The following is an 11,525-nucleotide window of genomic DNA, read 5'->3' on the forward strand; positions in this document are numbered from 1 at the left end:
GGCGTCTCGAGTTATTTTACACTGGAGAAAAGCAGAAGTTCATATAGGAAAAAATAAACCAGTATTTATTTGCTTTATTTAATAAAAACAAATGGTGAGCTCACAAATGTACATTTTTCTTCTTGACAACAGTCACATCTTTATTCTCATGGTCAATGTGCATTGAAACATTTTGATCCTGTCCACACTGGCTGAGGAGATCCAGTAATGAAATTACAAATCCTGTAATGAGGCTCGCACAGTCCGAGTTAGAGTAGCAATCAACAACTTTGACTAGTAATTAAGCTTTTCTTTTCCCAATTATTTAGAGCCAGTGAGTTGATGAAACCGTCTAGATTAACTGTTGGAGCCTCAAATTAGAAGTGAACAGTAACGCTTTAAAGAAAGTACATCTGTGGGTGTTAAGATGAACCGGTCTACAACTGACTGTTGATCACTAACTCTGTATCTAGTATTTCTGGAACATGAACTCTTAATGGCAGGTTTATTCCTGCAGTAACTGCTGCTCTAAGCTTTTAAATTGTGCATGTTCTGTACATGGCAGTGACTGATCAGCAGCGCAGACTATAATATATTGTATTTTTAAGACTTACATTCAGTGATGAAGACGAGACTTGAATATGTGCATTAATAGTAAGGCTTGCATGTAAGTGTTGAAACAACTAAGGGATGTGTAATCTTTCATATCCTGTAGCTGACGGTATGGTGTGATTAAAGGCCTTGTAGGCTGCATATGCCGGGCTAAATTTAAATATTGCATGAAGGTTTGTGAATCCTGGTGCAAAGAAAACAGCTTTTAAGTAACAACGTGCAATAACTCCAACACATTTGACATGTATTACACCTCACGTCTCTTGGATCAATGATTTCCCTGTGCAGCCTGTGCTTGGAACACAAAGCGTATTTGCATTGTTGATGTGGAAATGTATCTAATAAACCTCTACGATAATTTTAAATACAACTAGTATTCCTACTACTGTATGTTTGAAGCGGATCATAAATGCATACAGGCACAACTACAGCTTCTAAAAAATAAATCTTGAAACTTTATAATAAAAATAAATACTAAAATATCCTTTCTCTCCACACAAATTCCTCTTAACAATAACAAGTTTCACAGCGGAATATTAACTTACTGCAAGATAATTACTGAAATGTCTCACAGCAGGTTTAAATAGTATTGCTATGATATTTAAAAACTAACATGCACTGCAATGGCACAGTAAAACGGGAGTGAGGAGGAGGCCACACTGGAGATAATGATCACATGTGAAGGCAAGTACAATTTATCCTCAAACGATGGGAGCTGTGCTGAGCCGGCGTCTTACCAAGGTGAAGTAGTGTTTTACATTTAAATCCTTGAATGAGCAGTTTTGTGGAAAATAAAGTCTGACAGTTGGCAGAAACTCACCCAAGAATAACAGTTTTATATACGTGTGGTGCTGCAATGACCCGGGTCCGTCCGGATGCAGGTTCCCCACTCATTGCACTCGAGCCCCCAGCAGGCCGCTGGGCACCAGCTGCACCTGCAGGGAGCTGCGGCCGTTGACTGGCCGCAGGGAGTCGGCTCCCAGGTAGGCCACCAGCAGTTCGGAGCGCCGGTGCAGCAGGTGGAGCATGTCCTCCGCTAGACTCTCCACAGAAGAGTAACGCACTTTGTCCAGGTCAAACACGTCCTTTAGGAAGTACAAGACCTGATCCTGAAGGAAGAGGAAGATGCGTTTACAACGGGTGTTTAAGGGATACTGAAACCACTGCGGAAGATATTATTTTTAGAAAAAGGAAAGAAAAAGCCTTTTGTAGCAGCTCTTTTCACGAGCACTTTATTAATCCCACCACGGTCACCGTTGCCATGTTATTTAGTATTTATTTGCTCTTATACAATACAGATTATTTTGTCTTGTATTCTTATTAATTTCAGTTTTATATACGGTATTTATTTTTGTAACTTCTTTGTACCACTGGAGATCAATAAAGGCATATTTTTTCTCTTATTTTGAATATGTAAAAATCAGGTCACAGCCAGGTTTATGAAAAAATAATATTTGTAGCGCTGGGGCTCAGACCTCTTTGGTCTTCTTTAAGAAACATGTTCTGCGTCATGTCCTTCCCTCAAGAGTACGTAGTTTCTGTATCTACTGTATGCGGACCAGTTTAAATCTTTCGATGTGCTGCAACATTGAATTTAGGCACATTAGTTTTCCAACAGAATTGTAATCAATTTAAATATCCGACTACTTTCTGAGAAACTAAAATCAGTGTGTCCCTATTTTGGTTACAATGACACTTGAGACAGTAGAAAGCAACAGAAGTAAAGATCCTATTTAAAGCAGGGTGCTGGCAGGAATCGTGCCACTATCGGACCGACCTTGAAGAAGCAGCAGAAGTCATGCAGGGAGCTCTTGGGCCCCAGGAAGCCCCAGGCCAGGACGGGGCTGATCTGTTCACACACGGCGTAGAAATGAGCGATGAAGCCGTCGGACACCTGAGACAAAAAGAGGAGCGGTTACTGAAAACAACTAATAAGCATAGTAGTGTCTGTCATAAACAAAATGCGGGAGTTGTCAACAAGGCAACTGCTGTTTCCAGCCCAATAGTTGGACCTTTACCTTCATGTGTTGTCTCCTCTGCTTCATCACTGACCAACAGCTGGATGCCACCGCCTGTGAAACACATGCAGGTTAAATCATCACACTAGTCATGAAACTAAATGGATAAAAAAAAAATGATGATAATCCTGATACAAGGAACTACAAAGTATCTCAAAAGATTTCTGCATATACTGTATTTACCTCGAGAGTTGTAATTTTCAAACTGACATCACTGTCTATATATGCACAAACGCAATTCTGGTCTGGTAGTACTAAAGTATTAAGTATAAATGTCTACTTCTGTTTACAGATTTTGTAGTTTAATACAACGTTTCCGAACCGTCTCCTTGAAGGACGTGTTGAGCCAGCGGTTGTTGATTACGTTCTGAATGGAGACGGGTGGATTCTCCAGGTCCTCGAATGAGTCCATCAGGATGAAGTCCAGCACAATGTCATAGAAGTTCAAGTGCTTCACCTGGTGAGAGTAACAGAGTGAGGTTCACAGACACTAGTTTGAAGAGGAGTTTAATAATTTGCTAAATGGGCCCTCGTACCCCTCGTGTGGCCAGCTCCACCTCGGTGTTTTCCCAGTGCTCCGTGTGCTCCAGGAAGGAAATCATCTCCTCAAACACTTCCTCGAATCGGGTTGGGCTCTGAAAACCAAACGATAACATTTGGGAATGGAAGAAAATTCTTTGAATATCTTATCATTCACTAATGGTGGCTTCAGGCTCACCTTCTGTGCTTTCACAATAATGGAAGATAGTATTTTCTTTCCCGTGTCGGCAAGAAACATCCGGGTGGTTCTCTCGCACAAAATGAGCTGGAAAAAATAAAAAGTTTAATCAAGCAGATAAAAAATAAATATCTAAAATAAATATTCTACACAAAGTTAACATGTATTTTCTTCAGTAAGCTAGCTCAACACTACGAATGTAAAATCGTATTCCTTCCTCGTTTATCCACATGAATATTACTTGTGTTTGTATATTCAGTCAAATTATTATAACTTTCCCTCTATGCATGTAATCATGATGTATTTTCATTCCTATGGCTATAATGTACCTGACATGCCTGCCGCACACAGTGCAACTTGGCCAGGAAATCGATGTCCCCGAGACACTCGAGCATCTCAGTCCTGACGATGAAAATCAAGAGAGACCAGATTAAAATGTTGGCAGACTACACAGCGTTCTTCAGCTTATCTGCGTTTCATGTGTGTTATGATAAATGTATGCATTTATTTACCGCAGCACCCTGCAGGAGATCTTTCCATCCTCGGCCATCTGCAGGGCCTCCTCGTAGAAAAGGTGATGACCCAGAGCGAAGACGTTCCTCAGCTCCCGGTACTCCGTCAGCTGAGACAAAAAAAAAAAAAAAAAAGAGTAGAAAACATTATGGAGGAAATAATGACCGTTTGTCTGCTAAATAATGTTAGCGATTGGGAAGCAACCGAATATGTCTTTAATTTCTGGTCTGCTTTGCCCCTAACCCCTTTAAGCACTAAAATGTGAAAGAAATATCAGGTAAAACAAGTCAAAGTGTATTTTTTCATGCCTCCATTGCATTTATTTATTGTAATGTGTTATTTGTGATCCAATTGAAGTGAAAGGAAAAGTTGTTCATAATTTGTGCCGTTTTCCAGACGAGCCAGTGATCCATGTTGTAAAGTGCAAACAGCTGCAGAGCAACAGCGAGCTGCATGTTGTTTACTGAAGAATGTTGAAGGCCCATTTATAAATAGGAGTGACCCAGTTTGGCTGCCCTGCCTTCACCCACTGCTATGTGGTCTGCAGGTGGTGAAACAGGTTTGAGAGTACAAACACCTTCACTTAAAGTTAAAGCTTTAATTCACTTCACTGTAGTTTGCTGTTCGTATTTGGGCCAGATTCTGGTGGAGATACACAGCACCTCTAGCTTTCAGCAAGCAGGGAGATGAGGGTCTCTACCGGAACCTTTCACAGAATGTATTCTGTATTTCAAGTGCGCCCGCAGCAGCGGATACACAGCTCGAGCCCTCACGCAGACTTAAGGAGATAAGCAGAGTGCAGGTAAACACCGGGTGGTGAACTTACAGGAGAAGATCAAAGTTATTTGAATCAAATTCCTGCTGCGAAGTGGTTCAACGTTGGATGCGTCAGAAGGTTTGACATAAAGACGTTAGTCTGTTTGTTTCTGACCGGCTGTCGTCTTTTTGTTTTTAGAACTTAAGGATCATTTAGTGTTACGTTTTTTGTGATTTGCATTGCCACCAAAATTGGACTTTTGTGGTTTGAGAGAAAGAGAGATAGAGGATTAGAGACATAGAGAAGATTAGAGAAATAGAGATAGATACTTTATTCAGCCCCAGAGGGAAATGTGTTTGGAGCAGCAGCAAGCAAAGTTAATATTAAGTATGAAAAAAAGAGATGTCTTCAGTAGAACAAAATGATGACGGATAAAAATCAAGTCGAGCATATAAAGAGCTCTTTAGAGGCAAGAAAGATGACCAATACATTATTTTTGCATTTATCATCCGTGGTCATTTAGAGTTCCTCTCACCTCCGCAGCAGACACAAAGGAGTCAGTGGAGGCGATGCTGATGCTGTCTCTCAGACTGGCTTCGTCCAGCTCCTCTCGGGCCAAAATGTCTGTCATTTTATCTGTGATGGAGAATACTCATTGTAATGTATTACGGAATACCGTATTGATCGTGGAAATGACATAACGTCATATGAGTGACTCACCCTGGCTGTTGCTGTGGGACGAGGGCTCTGACATGCACAGCACTCCCTCAAACTCCTCCTGGAGGCTATACGCCCTCTGCAGCAGAGACTTCAGCCTGTGCATGAACTCTGCACTGATGACGTCCTGAACACAAAAAAATGCAGAAATATGGCTCACAGATCCAAAAGCCCATCTTAAGAAAAGGAATTCATAACTGCATGAAATATTACTTAAGACAACAAGCCAGTCAAACTTCAACATCAGACAGCTGCTTAATGTTTGAAAAGTGCCAGCTGGGGGAAGAGGTCGAATGGAGAAAGTTTAAACTACAGTTCTTTCTTGATTAATCCCTGTGACCGATTTCCTAATAAGCTTTCTAAAGAGGCTCAACCGAGTAGAAGATATCATTGACAGCAGCAGACTGGATCCATGTTTGGGTGCCCAACATTCACTGTTAGACCCGAACTAATCCAGGTTAGAGAATGAGATAGCTGTTTGTCAGAGTGATGGTTATTCATAGATGTGCCCTGCAGTGCAGTGTTTGTAGGCAGTATGATTTTCTCTACCTTCCTCTGGTATAAAAAGATAGTACGGACATGTTATTTATTTGTAGAAGAGTCTGCATAAGCTATTTACAGTTTATCAGGAGGCATTTTTTAGCAAACATCTTAAAATCTCCTTCCCCTTTATCTATGATTAAATGGGGCGTCGCAAGAATGAAATGTGTTGACTTGGTGTTTATTATGGGGATGTGGTAAATCTACCCCACTGAAAACGAATCGATATCTTTAAACGATCAGCGTGCTTCCGTGTGTTCACCTCCATGCTCTGCTCAGCGATGGCGTCGCCAGCTCCCGTTTTGACAGACGCACAACTGACGTCGTCCTCGCTCTGCCGGCTCCTGAATGTCAACGCTTCCTCCCACCGCCGGAGAGCCTCTTCAAATAAATCCATCCCTGCAAACACACACACATACATACACAGATAAACTCAGAGTCCCATATGCTCCATTTCTAAACAAGGCAACACACCAGTGACGGATTATTCCAAGGAATGACTATTTGAATACTTCCATCCTTTAAACTTATTTATTATGTGGTCACTACAAACACAGTGAGGTGACGTAGTGTGTGCCCATTTCTTTACCCATGAGGTACAGGTTTTCAGGTGTGGTGACAGGTAAGTTGACAACACTGCAGGTATCCGCTTCCCCCTCTCTGTCCCAGCAGGTGGATACATTTTCACAAGTGCTGCTGCTGGACGAGTTCATGCTTTTCACCTGCAAACGCAGAGCAGCAGAACAGTTACGTTTCAAGGAGTGGAAGCAGCACGTACACAATGCAGCCGGCAACCCTACCGGGTGGCATCTTGGTTTTATTCGACTTATTTGAGCCAGCAATGCAGCGGAGCGTTTTCAAAATCCAGCGTTATTCCAAGAAATGACTATTTGAATACTTCCAGGTGTGAATGCTTCTCTAGTTAGTCGAGCAAATCTGTGGTGAAACTGACAGTTGCCGATATTTCTTATTTACTGCCATTCACATTCCATCTTTAAATGTACAGTATTCTTCCGTCTCCTTCTTAACAAATGCTCCTCATTATTGCTTTATGTTTTCTGTGCTTTACATCACAAATCAACACATTTTAAAAGCATGTCTTTGTCTCACCGAGGCCAGGCTCAGCAGAGACCCGGACAGTTTTCTGTAGTCTCCTGCATTGAGGAGCAGACCGGAGGAGTAGCCATTCTTGGAGTTGAGGGAGAGTGTGATGTTTTGACCGGTGTTATCTGGGTAGATAAAAATCAGAATACAGTGAACATGAGCATGTTGCAGGATTACACAACAGATAAACCACGGTTGAATTGAGAACTTTGCCGTTGTTACTAATCTGTCCGAATCACTTTCATCCTTTTTAAAATAAGTGACTTCCTGGCTCACCCGCTTTGTGCGTTTGTTAAAATTGTTTCCACATCAGACCATTTTTTTAAAGAGACAAATCCAATAGCTGAAGTTTTCACATATGCAGAAAGATAATTGGCTTTGCCAATATACAATCCTGTAACAGTTTAAACCTGTATGTACTTATGTCCATATGTGAAGCTGGCAAAAGTAAAAACAAACAAACAAAAAAAATCCATCAATCTATTTGATCCGTTTGTCAAAAAATATCCTTCTACCCCTGATCAACTGCATTTCTGTTCATTTCTCTTGGAAACTCTAATCAGTGGTAAATATAGATTAAAAGAGGTAAATCATTCATCTGGAGCTCTCCATTTACAGTTCAAGGGAACACAGGAGCGGTCCAGCACATCAATCTGATTACATCACAAACCAGCAACTGGGCTAACGTACTCAATGGAGATCCCGGGCCAGTGAGCCGCTAGTTGAAAGGAAGTTTTACCGTTTTCTGCTGAGGCCGGGGAGATAATCTCAAAGCCAGCCGGCTCCCACTGAGCATTCTTTCTTCCCTTCCTCCGCTGGAAGCGGCGAGCGAGGAAGAGGAGCGAGATGGCACCAAAGGCCGTGGCTGCCACCAGCTTCTTGGTGCCTGTGCTGACACTCACCTGGAGGACAGGTAGAGGGAGAAACAATTGAAGTTTATGCACCTCAAAAATAAGCCGAAGCAGCAGATTTGTTTCTTTTTCTATTTGGTTAGTCATAAAATGCTAATCTGACCAAACTAAGGCTCATGTGTCTCTGTTCCTGACTGTGGGAGTTAGAAAATCCTAAAACAAAAAAAGATTCAAACTTTGTATCGAATCTGAATACCAACCAACACGTGTCTACAATATTAAGTACTAAACACTCCTGCAAAGCTCCGACGTACGACGACAAAATCAAACACGGATTCATTTAGTATTCTGTGCGATCGTTTGTGCGCGCAAGATGTTTTAGGGCCTCGCTGGCCAAAGTAGACAACATGTTGACAACTGAGGCAAAGAAGCAACACATAAATGACACGGTTGCAGTCTACTGTAGCACAGAGTATCCGACGACTATCAGGAGGTCAGCGATAATAATATCAAAGGTCCACGGATTTATCCTTAAAATTCTGCAACAGAGATTGTCAGATAATGTCAAGTGCAACACTTAAGAATAAATGTCCGGCCTGATAAGATTTCATCTGAGGATGCATAACTCTACAGATCCGTCAGCGCTGATCAGCTTCCAGCCTGGCATCCAGACTTTAAAGAATGGTTTTCAGATGGCAAGCGAGCGAGCGTACCCGCCCCACCCCATATCTCTCTATAGATGGAAACACCGCCATTGCTGCTGCACATTCACAACAACTAAAAATAACATAAACAGAGTTTGGAGCTATGACAACTGACATAATATTAAAATGGGACAGGATGATTGAAATGCTGCTACAGGCCAGCAATGCTGTTTCTGGGACTCTCACATGTCAGACGTGCGCCAATCAGATACTAAATGATATCTGCTCTGTGACCACACACACACACACTTTGTGTACTTAATAAGTATAAATAGCATTAGCATGTCATGTCAAATTACAGATTATTTTACCCCTCAGTCTTAAACAAAATATAATGCCTATCCATCCAAAGCTTGGCAAATATTTAATAAATTCTGCTACAAAAACAAATTCCCTCTCTGATGCCCAACTCAAGTTTTTCATTGTTATCCAGCCAAAAGAAATCTACAGAAATTGAGATAATTCTACTAAGAAGTAGATCCCTTATGTCCTTGTCGACAGGACAGCTTAACACAAAGTGAATCCCACTATCAATTTCACCAAGTTTACAAAACAAACAAAGTCTACCCTCATCTATGCATTTTTAAAATGACTTTGGTTGAACTTATGTTTGAAATTACAATGAACTGCCTCACATTTCTGAGCTACAACTAAGTTTTCTAGCTAATTGAAAAGATTAGACTCAAGAATATGGAAGGTAAATGAATGAAAACAGTTAAATGGATGTTGGAGACATCTGTGACTCTTTTGATGCAGTTTACGCTCATATTTTGGGAAATGTCATGTTAAGTTTTATGGTACTCTGTATTTCTTCTGAACAAGTTGTACAAGGAGCAGATTAAAAGAGAGTAAATAATGCTATACTAATGTATTTTGGTAAGACTAAACTAATTAAATAAATAGTATTAAACTAATTAAGAACCTGACAAAGTGGAATTGAACCCTCAACAACCTCGCCTCTCATGATATATATATATATATATATATATATATATATATATATAGAAAACAGTAAGAACAGTAAGAAAAGCAGTTGACAAACTCCCACCACTTTCAAACACACCCTCACCTGAGCCAGAGAGCTGTACACGGACAGAGGTAGATCGACCATGCGCAGAGCAGCCGCCCTGAAGGACAGCTGGGAGCTTGTGAGGGTCTCATGTGTCATTGTGGCGATCTATCCATGACTTGGCAACGCTCTTATCCTCATCACCATTCTGCTGGAGCTGCGGAGACGACGCAAAAGGATTTAACCTGAGAGGCTCAGGAGGGGAAATAACGACGTTATTACATGAAGCCTCTCCCATACAGTATGTGCAAGTAGTCATGCTTGCCTAACCCAAGGAGAGCAGGGTAAATAAACCACTTAAGTTTCAAAACATTATTCATATTTACTTGCATGAAAACTATCATGAAAGAACTGTTCAAATGTATGAGTCAACCACTGACTTAAAGGATTAGCAGCACACCCACCAAAGGTATTTCAAACCATACCTTATCTACAGTATGAACACGTCTGAATAATGGGACTTTCTTTGAGTGCATAAGAAAATCAGAGGCTTTAACTTTCTACAAAAACATAGTATTGCTTTGTAAATAAAGTCTCTCACTATAGGATCCCATCATCTAAGCCGCTGTATATCCAGCTGACTAGACAACATGCACCATCCAATTAAAGTTAGCACAAGACAAGAGACTGTGTAGCTCTACACATGGCTGATTAACCCATTTGAGTCTTACCCTGTCAAAATGTGGATTTGCTCTCTCAAACATTTAATACTGCTCATTGTGTAATACTAGTTTTTCTGTCTCTTCAAATACAGATTGATTAACAGTTTGCATTGGAACTTTGTAGAAACACAGACAGAGTGGTTAAAATAATATGGATATGTTACTGACAAGAAAAGAGGCAGAGAGGGATGTATCCTGTTGGCATTAAACCACCAGCTGTCTAGCAGATCAAAATTAAGAGACATGAAGAAGAGATCAAAGTCATGTTACACCACTTCTCATGTGTATATATGTTTTCTTGATACCATTTTGGAAAGATAATCACTTATTGTCTATTGTCTTTTAGTCAACTTGTATGTTATGGTATTCTATTTTGAATCACTCTGGTCTATTTGAGTTGTTCTGTAAATTGCCCCTGTTCTATACAAATAAGCGTGTTGTGTCTTAAAACTGGTAAAACTGAATTATCCAAAGTTATAGCTTTCATTCATTAGCACAACACAACATATCTTCCAAATAATCTGAGTATTCTGTCAAGTTTTAAATCGTGTTTTGAGGGACAACCCCTCAGACATAGAAACCAGCAGCACCTTAGCTCTCACAGGTGATTCATATCAGCATGTTTGGAAGACGAGAGCGTTACACAGTTATTGGCCTCGCTGAGAAGCTAATGCTAATTTACCTAAGAAGGCTAATAACGGCGCGCGGCGCAAGCTACGTTTGTTGAACCGGTTTGAAATAAACGGTCTAAGAAACAAGCTCGTCAATGTTTTTTAACCGAATGAGACAATCTGAATTTAAATCACCGGTACATTGAGAGGATTCCTACACAGACTCCCGGCTGTTCACCTGGTCCTGGGCTCCGGCTGACCTCAGCTGTTGCCAAGTGAAGGACTCGAGCGGCAGCGGTAGCCAATCAAGCGGGACTTTCAAAATAAAAGCATTGCTCACTGTAATCTTTATGGAGCTTCAGCGCCCCCTTTAGGCACTCTTAGAGCATGACAAATATATCCAGGTTAGGTTTTTACTGTAAAGTACATACAGTATATGGCTGGGGCTGACTGGAGCTTTCATATAGGTAATTCAAATACATATTCAAAATGTCCATAAGTGACTAAATTCATGTATGAATCCCAAAAGCCTCGATTTGCATTGGGTTCCTTTTATTCTATTACTTCTATTACTTTTTATTACGTCTTTGGGACCCCCTTAATAACAAGATGATCATTTCTGACTTCCAGATTTATGGAGGATAATTTTCACTAGAAAAAAAGAGCTGTT

At 40.8% G+C, this 11,525-nt stretch overlaps 1 protein-coding gene across 3 annotated transcripts; it reads right to left on the reverse strand.

The window, feature by feature from the left end:
- Positions 1 to 59: 59 nt before the first annotated feature.
- Positions 60 to 11,165, reverse strand: miga1 (mitoguardin 1). Of its 3 annotated transcripts, none has more exons than XM_034556384.1 (16): positions 11,094 to 11,165; positions 9,583 to 9,739; positions 7,698 to 7,860; positions 6,965 to 7,083; positions 6,444 to 6,576; positions 6,117 to 6,253; positions 5,318 to 5,441; positions 5,133 to 5,233; positions 3,840 to 3,949; positions 3,657 to 3,729; positions 3,328 to 3,414; positions 3,146 to 3,244; positions 2,932 to 3,066; positions 2,610 to 2,663; positions 2,369 to 2,485; positions 60 to 1,700 (listed from the first exon to the last, which is right to left on the reverse strand). In XM_034556384.1, exons 2-16 carry the CDS (start codon positions 9,679 to 9,681, stop codon positions 1,482 to 1,484), a joined length of 1,770 nt encoding a protein of 589 aa, XP_034412275.1. In that variant the 5' UTR covers positions 9,682 to 9,739; positions 11,094 to 11,165; the 3' UTR covers positions 60 to 1,481. The 3 variants fall into 3 exon arrangements, with proteins under 3 accessions (XP_034412275.1, XP_034412274.1, XP_034412273.1); XM_034556383.1 differs by having other exon boundaries at positions 11,057 to 11,154; XM_034556382.1 differs by having other exon boundaries at positions 11,051 to 11,147.
- Positions 11,166 to 11,525: the final 360 nt, after the last annotated feature.

The sequence above is a fragment of the Cyclopterus lumpus genome, chromosome 17 (assembly GCF_009769545.1).
Source record: "Cyclopterus lumpus isolate fCycLum1 chromosome 17, fCycLum1.pri, whole genome shotgun sequence".
Taxonomy (NCBI): domain Eukaryota; kingdom Metazoa; phylum Chordata; class Actinopteri; order Perciformes; family Cyclopteridae; genus Cyclopterus; species Cyclopterus lumpus.